The sequence below is a fragment of the Sorex fumeus genome, unplaced genomic scaffold (assembly GCF_029834395.1).
Source record: "Sorex fumeus unplaced genomic scaffold, SorFum_2.1 ptg000047l, whole genome shotgun sequence".
Lineage (NCBI taxonomy): Eukaryota > Metazoa > Chordata > Mammalia > Eulipotyphla > Soricidae > Sorex > Sorex fumeus.
The window spans coordinates 57,203,204-57,217,158 of NW_026606104.1; the positions used below are offsets into that span (position 1 = coordinate 57,203,204).

At 49.5% G+C, this 13,955-nt stretch overlaps 2 protein-coding genes across 2 annotated transcripts in view; both read left to right on the forward strand.

Annotated features, from left to right (window-relative positions):
* The window catches only part of ZNF691 (zinc finger protein 691), a 132,117-nt gene that overhangs the window by 20,953 nt on the left and 97,209 nt on the right, over positions 1–13,955 (forward strand). The gene's annotated exons all lie outside the window — the stretch shown is intronic.
* Positions 145–11,198, forward strand: CUNH1orf50 (chromosome unknown C1orf50 homolog). The gene is given in 6 exon segments (XM_056122895.1): positions 145–268; positions 367–482; positions 7,822–7,908; positions 10,059–10,190; positions 10,724–10,882; positions 10,885–11,198. Coding segments are annotated over 6 exon segments (645 nt in total). The 5' UTR covers positions 145–147; the 3' UTR covers positions 10,915–11,198.

Sequence of the window (13,955 nt, forward strand, 5' to 3'; positions counted from 1 at the left end):
GGCGGCCGGCGCAGGCCCAGAAAGCCTGCGCCGCCTCATTTGCATGGCCTTCGCCCCGCCTCCGGACAGCGAACAAGACATCCAATTGGACGCTGACGTCCAATAAGACGGGGACGGCGGAGGCCCCGCCCGCCGCCCCTTGTGCGCATGCTCCTGCCCGCCGTCCGCCTCCGTGGGGAGTCGGAGAAGCCCCCTGCGATGGACCAGGCTGCGGCGTCCCCGCTGGACGCGGCGACCCCCGGGAGCCGGGGCGCGCCGGCGGCGCCAGGTCGGGGAGATACGCGGGGCGGGGGTGGAGCAGCCGGAGTCCGGGGCTCGGCGGGCGGGCGGGCGCTCACGGCCTGTGTTCCCGGGTGTGTACCGCAGGCGCCCTGGTGGAGTTCACGCCGACCCCCTGCGGCCTGGCCCTGGTCAGCCCCTACCACGCCCACCGGGCCGGGGACCCCTTAGACCTCGTGGCGCTCGCCGAGCAGGTGCAGAAGGTGAGGAGGAGGCGCGGCCGCGGGCGTCCGTGCACGCCGCCCTGCCCGGCCCCCGCCCCGGGGCCCCCCGCGCGGGCGCGCTGGCAGCAGCGCTGGCACCGCCGGGTCCGTTGGGCCTGGGGGCGCCCGGCCCCGAGAGCTAGTGCCGGGCAGGGCCGGCTCCCGCCAGGACTGGGCCGGAGTGACAGATGGGCTGCCCGCCTCGCATGGACCCAGGCTCCATCCCGGCATCCGCAGGGTCCCCCGGAGCCCATCCGCGAGGGATCCCTGAGCACCCTCGGGGTGACCCGAAACGGATAAGTGCGTTGGGGCCAGAGAGGCAGGACAGTGGGCAGGGCGCTTCCCTTGCAAGCAGCCGACCCCGGATGCACCTTGGACGGAGCATATTGTCTCCCACCGGGAGTGGTTCCTGAGTGCGGCCAGGAGTGACACCTGAGGGGCTGGAGCGATAGCACAGCGGGCAGGGCGTTTGCCTTGCACGCAGCCAACCTGACCGACCCAGGTTCGATTCCCGGCACCCCATATGGTCCCCTGAGCACCGCCAGGAGCAATTCCTGAGTGCATGAGCCAGGGGTAACCCCTGAGCATCGCCGGGTGTGCCCGCTCCCCCAGCATCTTCTTCCCACCTGGCACCGGAAGAGAAGAAGTTCTAGCTTGGGGGGAAAAGGGGGTCACCAGATTCTGCAGGGATACCTAGTTCACTTGCTGTACCAACTCCCCGAGGGCCTGTGAAGGAAACATCCTCCAGGAAGGCAAGACTCCGAGGTTATGTGTCCTCGTTCAGGAAACAAAATATTCCCAAGCCTAGTGCTTCAACGTTGATTGTCCAAGAAGTAAAATCAGGAGGAAATGATGATGAAAACACTGGACATTCACGCCCGAATGCTTTTTTATTTTTAATCTTTATTTGAGGCACCGTGACTGGCAGCGTTGTTGATAGGGTTTCATGCTTACAGTACTCATTCCATCACTGCACCCCCCCACCAGCGCCCTCCTCCTCCCTCAGCCTACCCATCCCTTTGTACCTCCACTGTGTTGAAGTCCGTTCTGTACACCCTGTTCTCAGGTTGTGTTGCTTTTGGGCAGTTGTGCCCTTCAATTGGTTCTCTTTTTTTTTTTTTTTTGCTTTTTTTTGGGTCACATCCGGCGATGCTCAGGGGTTACTCCTGGCTTTGCACTCAGGAATTACTCCTGGCAGTGCTTGGGTGAACCATATGGGATTCCAGGGATCGAACCTGGGTTGGCTGCGTGCAGGGCAAACACCCTACCCACTGTGCTATCGCTCCAGCCCCCTCAATTGGTTCTGTATGTCCACATCTGAGAGATGATTCTGTATCTGTCTCTCTGCTTCTGACTGACTTTTCTCAACCTGATACTCTCCAGTTCCAGCCAACGCAGCAAATTGCATGATTTCATCTTTTCTTAAAATATTCCATTGTACACATCACGAGTTTCTATCCCTCTTGGGAAAACTTGCATTGTGTCTTTAGGCAAAGTACTGTCAAAGTAGCGTAGTGTCTTTATCTAGTGTTTAAAACCTAAAGCTTAAGATGATCTCATATCTTTTTCTTTTTTAAGTAAGATAGTTTTTATTGAATGAAATTTACTTAGAAAGATGTGAGGGGGAGAATAAGAGAAAAATACATCTTCAAGAGAAAACACAGGCTTCTCCAGAGTGGAAAAAGGAAGCAAAGAGATATATAGATCAGCAAGCAAGATAGGTGTTCAAGAGAGAACATGGGCGGGTGGCTGGAGCAATAGCACAGCGGGTAGGGCGTTTGCCTTGCACGCGGCAGACCCGGGTTCGATTCCCAGCATCCCATATGGTTCCCTGAGCACTGCCAGGGGTAATTCCTGAGTGCAGAGCCAGGAGTAACCCTTGTGCATTGCCAGGTGTGACCCAAAAAGCAAAAAAAAATAAAAGAGAGAGAAAGAGAGACATGGGCTTGAAGCGCAAGTTAAGATCTGTAGTACAGCAGGTAGGGCATTTGCTTTGCAGGCAGCCAACCTGGTTTTGACCCCTGGTACGCTGTATGGTCCCCTGAGCCTATCAGAAGTGATCCCTGAGTACAGCCAGGAGTAAGCTCCAAGCTCCAGCAAGTGTGCCCGCCTGCCAAAAAAAAAAAAATAACTAATTTCTTCTAATATTATTGTACTCAGACTTGCTCCAGTATATGTAGCTGCAGACCCCTGCTAAGCTGTTTTGAAGCTTCTGATGTCCTCTCATACATAATCATCTTGGACCTCCCGTATGTTCAGATGTCCCTGTTTTACTGAAAAATCTTTAATAACCGACTTGTTCATCTTGGACCTCCTTTATGTTCAGATGTCCTTGTTTTACTGAAAAATCTTTAATAATATCCTTAAATTCTCATACATATATATGATATGTATATATATGTGTATACACACATGTATTTTTTAAATTATGTATTCAGCAACCAGAGAATAATAAAGAAGATAAGGTACTTGCCGTGCCTGCAGCTGCTGCATCCATAACCCCACTTTAATCCCCAACATTGCATATGTACCCCTGAGCACTGCCAGGAGTGATCCCTGAGCACAGAACCAGGAAGGAGTTAGCCCTAAGCACTGCCAGGTGTAGCCCAAAAGCCAAAAAAAAAAAAGTCAAACATTCGAATACTTAAGAAGCATCTTTGAATCAAACCTTGTCCATTTTCCTTTGTAGCAAGGCCGAGCAAAGTACAGTTTTCTGAGATTAGGAGAACGTCACGTATCTGTTTAATCAGTCGCCCTCTGAAAGGGAGGCTGCCAGACTCTGTCTTCGTAAATGATTCCATGGGTTACTGAGTGACTGTCATTTTTGTACGATGACCTGATACAAAGAAGGAACATGGTTTTTGTCCTTCACCTTGTAATCCAGTCAAATAGAAACGTGTTTCAACCTTAGGCCTGCTGGTCCGGTACCCGGACCAGCAGCTGAAAACCCCTGCACTTGAGTGAGCGAGCCAGTATAATGTTAAGACACTTGCCTTCCTTGTACCGGACCGTTGGGTCCCTGGCACTACATACGGTAGTGCCTAAGTACCACCAGGAATAACCCTGAGCACAGGTGTGACCCCAAAACCAAAACAAAATAAAATTAAAGTGAGTGAAGTTATGGGCTAGGGAGATAGTACAGTGTGTAGGGTCCTTGCCTTTTTTGTAGCCAACCTGGGTTCCATCTCCGCTCTCTAGATGGTTCCCTGAGCCCACCAGGAGCAATCCCTGAGCACCTCTGGGTGTGCCACCCTCAAAAAATAAAAGCAAGGGACTGGAGCAATAGCACAGCAGGTAGGGCATTCGCCTTGCACATGGTCAACCTGGATTCGATTCCCAGAATCCCATATGGTCCCCGAGCACTGCCAGGAGTTATTCCTGAATGCATGAGCCAGGAATAACCTCTGTGCATTGCCAGGTGTGACGCGAAAAAAATAAATAATAAAAATAAAATAATAAAATTTACTTCTGGCTCTGTACTCAGGGATCACTCCTGGCAGGGCTTGGGGGTCCATATCTGATGCCAGGCATCGAACTCGCGTTGGCTGTGTGCAAGGTAAATGCCCTACCCACTGTACTATCGCTCCACTTGCTAATAGTTTTATTATATTTATTTTGATTATATCTTGGAATTATCCTTTTTTATATATTGGGTTAAATAAAATATCAATTTATTTTACATATTTAGTTTTAATATGGCTGCTAAAATTTTTTAATTACCCAAGCAACTTGGTACTGAGAAGGATTGGACTATAATCTTGACGTGGGTAGAGATTGCTCCCATTTGCCTAAGTCCAGCACACTGTTTGACACAGTAGTTGCTAACTTGTATTTGTGGAACCGATTATGTTTGACTTGGCTTACTCAATTCTTTCTCTTTACCCATAGCATTGGCTTAGACCTGATTTTTTTTTTTAATGTAGGAGTACTGCTATTTATTCAGCCTCTGATTAGCTGATTGAATTGGGCATGAACTCCACCTTACTTTTTTTTTCATAATTTTATTTTTTTTCTTATATTTATTGAATCACTGTGGGAAAAGTTACTAAGCTTTCAGGTTTAAGTCTCGGTCAGACAATGATCAAACACCTCTCCCTTCACCAGTACTCATTTTTCACCACCAAGAGCCCCAATATACCCCCCCCACTCCTCCCAATGCCTGTGAGGCAGATGATTTCCACTTAACTCTTCTCTACATTGATTACATTCATTATTTCAACAAAAGATGCACCATTATTGTTTAGAATTCCCCCCCCCCCCCCAAACAATCAGAATTGCTGAAAAGGCATTGTGATATACTTTGTTTTCTATAGCTGGTTATGAGAATCATATAATCTCGCATGGCCGCAATAGTGACCTCACGATTTTGGATTTCTGCCAAGAGCCCGATAATTATGAGATTGGTTTCTCTGGGTCTGGTGTTATGGCTGTGCCAGAGAACCACTTGTGGGGGGCAACTCATGACGTCGTTACACCTGATTTTTACCCTAGGTATCTTCTACTAACCAGCAAATTATTTTAACTTTTTTTTTTTATTCAAGTTTAATCTCTTCATTTCTTTTTTTGTAATTTTATACCCCTGGAAGTTAAAATCAGCTTTTGGTCTGGCAGATTTGTAATGCGTCAATGGTAAACCTGAAGACGTCAGTGGGTCACCCCAGTTTTCTTAGCTTTGAGAATGATTTCATGTTTTTACTTTTATCTATTTTTGGGGGGGTTGAGGCCATATCTGGTGGTGCTCAGGACTTACTCTTGGCTCTGTGCTCAAGAATTAATCCTGGTGGGGCTTGGGAGACCTTACATGATGCCAGGGATTGGATCCCGGTCAGCTGGGAAAGTATCTAACCTGTAGAGTTATCTCTCTGGCCCTGATTGTGTTTTTAGTTTTTGTTTTGTTTTGTTCTTTTGTTTGGCTTTGGGGCCATACCTGGTTGTGCCTAGTGTTTATTCATAACTCTGAGCTCAGGGATCACTCCTGGTGGGCTCAGAACCAGATGGGGTTGTGGACATTAAACCTGGGTCAGCTGTGTGGAAGGCAGACTCCCTGCTTGCTGTCCTATTGCTCTGGGGCCTATTTGATTTTTTGTTTTGGTTTTGGGGTCACACCTGATAGTGTTCAGGCTCTGTGCTCAGGGATCACTCCTGGCAGTGCTTAGGGGACCATACGGGATGCTGGCGATTAAACCCAGGTCGGCTGCAGACAAGGCAGTCATCCTATCTGCTGTACTATCTCTCCAGCCCCTGATTTTATTTTTTTTAATGTAATTTCCTTTAGGGGCTGGAGAGATAGCACAGCCGGTAGGGCGTTTGCCTTGCACGCAGCCAACCCAGGTTCGATTCCCAGCATCCCATATGGTCCCCTGAGCACCGCCAGGAGTGATTTCTAAGTGCAGAGCCAGGAGTAACCCCTGTGCATCGCCGGGTGTGACCCAAAAAGCAAAAAATAAAATAAAATTAAATTTAAAAAATAATTTCCTTTGTGCTCCAGTGCACTTTCCATCTATTTATGTTTTTGGGCCACACATAGTGATACTAAAGGATTACTGCTGACTGCACTCAGGAGTCACTCCTGGCAGTGATCAGGGGACCATATGGGGTTCTGGAGATCAAACCCGGACCGTCAGCATGCAATGCAAACTCCTTAACTTCAGTACTGTCTCTCTGCCCCCCTGTTTATTTTTATTTATTGCATCATCTTGCAACAAATGAAAATAATTTGATTAATAATTTTCTATTTTGTTTATTGCATTGTGCTGGAGCGATAGCATAGTGGGTAAGGCCTTGCACGCGGCCGACCCAGGTTCAGTTCCTCCACCGGAGAGCATGGCTACCGAGAGTATCTCGCCCACACAGCAAAGCCTGGCAAGCTCCCCATGATGTATTCAATATGCTAAAAACAGTAACAAGAAGTCTCACATTGTGAGCCTTTACTGGTGCCCTCTAGAGCAACTGATGAACAATGGGAAGACAGTGCTACAGTGTAGTTTATTGCATCAGCTTGCAATAAATAAAAACATTTTAGCTAACAATTAGAAATGCATTTTTTAGGTTAAAATAGAAGTATGATGTAAATAATTCCGCTGAGGTAATGGTCAGGTTAACTGATCCTTTTCTGTCCGAGCTCGATTCCTGCATTGCAGATGTTAAGAACCTTATCACTAGTGGCCTCTTTAAGATGCTTTTCTGATGCATCTGGACTGTGCATTAAACTACAGAGATGTGCCACCGAGGGAGGGGAAGGGTGTTTGTCCCTCTGCCTTTCCCCCGGCAGCGGTGGCATGGTGGCCACCATCTTTCAGAGCCTAATGGACAACCAGGTATGATACTGCAGTGACAAGGCATGCGGGGCCTCATGGGATGGGGGTGGAACCGGCCCTGCTCCCCACCCTGACAAGGCCCCAAGTTGCCACCCCTGAATGCCTCCTCCAGCTCCTGAATGACCATGATCCCAGAAGCACACAAACCAATCTCAGAACCCAGCAGCTTTTGGCAGTGATCCCTCCAGACTTATTACTAGAATATCAGAAATCCAAAATCCCGTGGCCACGACAGTGGCCACGTGACATCATATGCTCTTCATAACCAGCAATAGAAAACAAATTATCTAGTGATGTATTTTTGGCAGGTCTGGTTGTTGGGGAAAATTCCAAATAATAATGGTGGGTCTTTTGCCTTAATGTTGAATGTAATCAATGGAGAGAGAGGGTAAAGTGGAAATCTGCCACACAGGCATGGGGAAGGGTGGGTTGGGGGGTATACCGGGGTTCTCGGTGGTGGAAAATGTGCACTGTTGAAGGGATGGGTGTTTGATCATTCTATAACCGACCGAGACTTAAACTGAAAGGCTTTGTGACTGTTCTCACAGTGATTCAATAAATAAAAAATAAATAAATAAAATGAAAAGACAAAAAAAAAGATGCATTTCTGATTTCAGAACTGTTCACACCTTAGGCAACAGAATCGGTGTCGTGAGGCCCAAGGGGTCAGCCAAGCAGTGGGGTAGGTGGGTGCTAGCTGGAGGAGAGACGCATTCGGTGTATTTGGTGACTGGAGAGAGGCACGCTGGCTGGGCTGGGGAGTGAGAGGGTGGCAAGCCCCGGGAGCAGACAGGGAGGAGCCCTTTGTTCCTCGGTGCGGGATCCTGTCAGGGCGGGCTTCCCGTGAGCAGCGCCAGGTGAGCCAGCCTGGGGCTAAGAGGGAGCTCCTGGGGCAGTGGGGAGGACGAGGCAGATGTTCTCAGTGTCAGCACAGTGACTGACGCGACTCTTGACAGGGGACCAGACTGGAGCATCGCAGAAGCCCGGGCCCTTCACCCACTGTTGCTTTCTCCCGTCTGTAGGCTGATGAGTTCATCCGAGCAAATGCTACCAACAAGCTGACTGTCATCGCCGAGCAGATCCAGCATTTGCAAGAACAAGCAAGGAGGGTGAGTCGGGGCCTTTGGCAGGTTGTAACGGAGAGGAATTAGTTTTGGGGCCACACCTGATGGTGCTCGGGTTACTCCTGGCTCTGTGCTCAGGGATTACTCCTCTCCTTTTTTTTTCCTTAACTTTTAAATTTTATTTTCATAAGGTTGTTCACATTAATTGATGACATTCAATATTCCAACACCAATCTTACCACCATTATGCCTTCCCACAACCATTATTTCAAATTCTCCCACCACCATTCAAGCCTACCTGCCAAGGGCAGATGCTCTCACTGTCACTGTCCTCCCGTTGTTCATCGATTTGCTTGAGCGGGCCCAGTAACATCTCCATTGTGACAGTTGTTACTGTGTTTGGCATATCGAATACGCCACGGGTAGCTTGCCAGGCTTTGCCGTGTGGGCGAGATATTCTCGGTAGCTCGCCAGGCTCTCCAAGAGGGGCGGAGGAATTGAACTCGGGTCGGCCATGTTGGCCACTTGCAAGGCAAACACCCTACCCGCTGTGCTATCACTTCAGCCCAAGGGCAGATGGTAGATACTTTATTTTCTATTACTTATTATGAATATCAAGAGAGGTCATGTGGCCGCTTTCAGGCTCCTGGAATTCTAAAATTGTAAATGACTGGGGTCCAGAGACGCCTCTATAGGGAGTTAGTCCATTTTGAGATTCATTTGTGAGTCTCTGGATCAGGCCGTTAATGCGCTAGGATGGTACCCAGAGGCAGATCGTGGGTGTTACAATCAGGACCCCAAGCAGGCAGGGAGACTCAGCAGTTACTCCTGATGATCCTTGGGGGAACATATGGGATGCTGGAGATTGAACTGTCAGCCACATGCAAGGCAAGTGCCCTCCCCACTGTTCTGTCTCTCCAGCCCCAGGTTTTTGGTTTTGGTTTTGGTTTTCTGGCCACACCTGGCAGGCTCAGGGAACCACTTGTTGTACTGGACATCAAACCTGGGTTGGCCACATACAAGGCAAGCACCTTACCTGCTGAACTATCTCTTCAACCCTAGGTTGTTTTTTGGGTTTTTTTTTTCTTTTTGGGTCACATCCGGCAATGCTCAGGGGTTACTCCTGGCTCATGCGCTCAGGAATCACTCCTGGCAGTGCTCAGGGGACCATATGGGATGCTGGGAATCGAACCTGTGTCGGCCATGTTGGCTGCGTGCAAGGCAAACGCCCTACCCGCTGTGCTGTCGCTCCAGCCCAACCCTAGGTTTTTTATTCTCTGTAGTTCTCAGGTTTGCGTGAACTTTTTAAGGAACATTATCACTCACCTGTCTTCGGTACCTCCTTCAAATGTGAACATTGGAAAAAATGTTTAACTTGGAGAAATCTCAGTGGGATAAAACAGCGGTTTTGACTTTTTGGTTTTTGGGCCACACTTAGCGATGCTCATCGGTTACTCCTGGCTCTGTGCTCAGGAATTATTCCTGGCGGTGCTCGGGGGACTATATGGGATGCCATGATCTAACCCAGGTCAGCTGTGTGCAGGGCAAATGCCCTACCTGCTCTGGCCCTAGAAAATAAAATGAAAAACCATTCAAAACCACTGATGGTTCACATTTGAAATATAATTTTTTTGTGTGGAGGGAGGCATACCCAGTAAGCTCAGTGCTTACTCCTGGCTTGCAAGGCAGGCCCCTTACCTGCTGTGTTGTCTCCGCATTCCTAATACGATATAGTTACTCAGACAGCATTTTTCAACAGAGTAGCTGAGTGTAGTTTTTGTGTATCTTTAGACTCTTTTGGGACTGGAGCAATAGCACAGCGGGTAGGGCATTTGCCTTACACGCAGCCGACCCCGGTTTGATTCCTCTGACCCTGTCGGAGAGCCCGGCAAGCTACCGAGAGTATCTCGCCCGCACGGCAAAGCCTGGCAAGCTCCCCGTGGCATATTCGATATGCCAAAAACAGTAACGAGAAGTCTCACAATGGAGATGTTTCTGGTGCCCGCTCGAGCAAATCAATGAACAACGGGAGGACAGTGCAGTGCTAAAGACTCTTTGGTTCCCAGCAGGGACTCGTTGCTACGCGGAGAGCAAGATCCCAAGCATCGAATGTTGGCCAGGTTTTGGTTGGGATAATCACGGACTATCTGAGTTGTTATCTTCAGGACCTGATTTGTGACATCTCTGATGCGCAGGTCTTGGAAGACGCTCAGCGAGATGCTGACTTGCACCACGCCGCTTGTAACATAGTGAAAAAGCCCGGCAACATTTACTACCTTTACAAACGGGAAAGTGGCCAGCAGTATTTTTCCATTATTTCTCCCAAGGTAAGAACTTTTTGCCCCTCCCCATGAAAACCTCCTCAAGTCTTAGAGGAATGCTTGGCGTGTGCTTTGTAAAACTGTAGGCGCAAAGCTTGGTAAAGGGTCTCCTAGAAATTGGAAGGTGGTGTGAGCCCAGGCATGTCTCCGGAAAACCTCCAGGTGTTTGGGACCAAGGGTGTAGTTGAGGAGTTTAAGCATCTCTCTCTCTCTCTCTCTCTCTCTCTCCCTCTCTCTCTCTCTCTCTCTCTCTCCCTCTCTCTGTCTCTCTCTCTCTCTCTCTCTCTCTCTCTCTCTCTCTCATATAAATGTCCCTGTGTTTGATTCGGCTCCCCTTTCCCCCAAAACACACTCATGTTTAAATTCTTCCCCAGACCTTATCTCTGTTAAGGAAGTTTCTGCTGTCCAGAGTGGCATTTTCCAAGGAGATTCTGACCGCTCTGTAGTGAAAAGCCACAGAGGAGATTTGTGACCTCATTGGGAAACCGACTGTCACTTCCGCCCGACCCTGACCCCAGTGGATGTTTTTGCTTCTCTAGGAATGGGGGATGAGTTGCCCACACGAATTCCTTGGTGCCTACAAACTGCAGCACGACCTGTCCTGGACGCCTTACGAAGACATTGAGAAGCAGGATGCCCGGCTGGGCCTGGTACACACGTTGCTCAGTCAGCCCCTGGCCCTGCCTTCACACGCTAAGGACCCGGCCCCCAGGGACTGACTGCTTGCTGACCGGGGGCGCGGTCACCTCCTCGTTGCCCGACGGTCGAGGGCAGGGAGATGAGGGGGCTCCTCGGAAGCCTGCGAAAATGTTGGCACGTCCTTCCGCTCGTTTTCAGTCTTCGAAAGATCAATAAAGGCAGTGAACCTCTAAGCAGGCTGACCAAGACAAAAGAAAGAAGACACGAGTTGCCACCATTCTAAATGAGTCACTCTCATTTGGGACCCTCGCTGGGGCACCGGAATTCCCCCGTCACTGAGTGCTGGCCAGTGTCCATTCCTTTATTGCATCTCTTCCCCTAGGCCCGAGTAGTAGAGAAAAAGGACTTCCTTCTCCCTCTCCTAAAGGTTGGCAAGTCCCCTTCCAGAGGATGCTGTTTCAGTAGTGTTTTTTGTTGTTTTTTTTTAAGTTGAAGGTGTTTTAAGATCGGGGCTGAGACTTCTTGAGACAGGAGAGTGTACCACAGGCAGAATACTTGCCTTGCACACAACTGACCTGGGTTTGATCCCCAACATCCCTTGCGGTCCACCGAGCCTCATCAGCAGTGATCCCTGAGTACAGCCAAGTGTCGCCCCGCCATCCCCCCAAAAAAAATACGCAAAAAGATTGGAGCGGAGGCTCTCTAACATTTCATGCAGCTGCAGTTTCAGCTTCCCCTGGAGAAAGGAAAGAGGGAGCAGAGGCAAGATCGGACGACTGAGGCATCACATCTGAGTGCATGTCCTATTCGAGGCGGGGGAGGGGAAGGGAGTTGGGGGGAGTGCCACCACACACACACACACAAGAAGGAACTGTGATCTGGTGTTTTATTTTCTTGGCTTTGTTTTGGGACCATACCCTGTGAGCTCGGGTTACTCCTGACTCTGCTCAGGAATTATTCCTGGTGGTACGTGGGGGACCATAACGGATGCCAGGGATCGAACTCAGGTCGGCAGCATGCAAGGCCAACGCCCTACCCACTACACTATCACTCCAACCACCGCAATCTGATGTTTCTGCAGCTCTTGGTTGGGTCCAGCCTGCCCTAGGGACTAGAAAATGTGAGGCAGTGGAAGGGGCCAGATTTGGGGAGGGTCATTCAATGTCATTCATAGGTGTAGGAGAGATGTGGCAGGCTGCAGCCAGTCATTGTAGAATTCATTCTTGGCTCCTTGAAGAGCCAAATTGCCCATCCTGAGTTCAGCATCCGCAGCAGGACAAATCCGTTTCAGCGATTACCTGAAAATATTTTGAAGGGCTAGGAAGAGTCCATTGGGTAGGGCATTTGTCTTGCACGCAGCCCTCTCGGGTTCCATCCCTGGCGTCCCGTACAGCCCCCCAAGTGCCACCAGATGCAATTCCTTTTTTTGGGGGGGGGGTCACACCCAGCGATGCTCAGGGGTTACTCCTGGTTCTGCACTCAGGAATTACTCCTGGCGGTGCTTGGGGGACCATATGGGATGCTGGGAATAGAACCCAGGTCGGCCTTGTGCAAGGCAAGCGCCCTACCCGCTGTGCTATCACTCCAGCCCCAGATGCAATTCCTGAGTGCAGTCAGGAGAGCTGAGCATCGGTGGGTTTGGCAAATAAAAAAAAAAAAAGCAAAAAACACTAAGGAAGAGACACAAGAACAGTAGGTGAGATACAAAAAGCCTGCAGGTGGATTATCGTTCCCTCAGGTAAGCCATCTGGGTGCCGGGGAGAAAGCAGGGGCCTTAAGGCGCTTTCCATGCTGCTGACCTTGATTGATCCCTGAGCAAAGGAGAAAGCTCTGAGCACTGTTTGTGGAGTGTGGCCTGAAAACAAAACAAAAAACCTTTTTAAAACATTTGGCCTGCAGTTTTCAGGACCTCCACGAAGGTGTTTTGGTCAAATCGCTCCAAGCTGATTCTGCCTGGGCTCTTGCAGGCGGCTTCCCTTGTGCTGTGTGCATCAGTGAAACCAGCCGCAGTGTGACTGCGCCGGAGTATCAGGCAGCCAGTCACGCCTCGTTCTGACGTCTTGATGCCGGCACGTAGCACCAGTACCTCACACTGAATGTGACTTAATTAGCACAACTTGCAGCCCTGCTTTCAGCGTGTTAGAGGAGCGAGAGGTGGTACCCTTGGAACCACAGCGTCAGAGGGTGAGACCCTCACGGCATCCTGGGCCTGTGTGGCCGTGTTCTCTAAGCTGCGCTCCTTGTGAGTGGCCATGGCTTCGGGGTGTAGCATCGGTCGGCTGGAACCTGGCATGGTCACCCAGCAATGCTTCCGTCCCAAGCTTCACAGGAGGACACAGGCATGAGGCAGTGTCCTGATAACCACAGTTTCCCAGGTTTTCACCAGTTTCTGACCGGAAGAATAATGATACATCTGGGTAGGGTATTTTTTTTTTCACTAGTTCTTTTTGTTTTTGATTTGGGCCCACACCTGACGACGCTCAGGGATTACTACTGACTCTGAAGGGATCACTCCTGGCGGTGTCCAGAGAACCACATGGGGTGCTGGGATCCAAGCCAGTTTGGCCTCATACAAAGCAAACACCCTACCTGCTGTATTACTGTTTCAGCCGCTCCCTATTTTTTTAAATTTCATTTTTATAACGTTGTTCACAGTATTTGATTACATTTTTTTTTTTTTTTTTTTGGTTTTTGGGTCACACCCGGCGATGCTCAGGGGTTACTCCTGGCTCATGCACTCAGGAATTGCTCCTGGCGGTGCTCGGGGGACCATATGGGGTGCTGGGAATCGAACCTGTGTCGGTCATGTTGGCTGCGTGCAAGGCAAACGCCCTACCCGCTATGCTATCGGTCCAGCCCCTTGATTACATTTAATACTCGAACACCAACCCCACCATTATTACACCTTCCCGTCACCATATTTTGAATGTTTCTATCCCAAGCCCCAAGCCCTGCCCCCAAAGCAGAACCGAAATAATTTATTTTGTATTGCTTGTTGTGAATAATCTGCTAAAAATGATCCCAAAAAAAGGTTTCCTAGAGGAAAGTGTGTGAAGATTGTTGTATTTCACCCAGGAGCTATTAACCCCTTCTATAAGAGATTAGTCAGACTTCTTGATCAAGACCATGAAC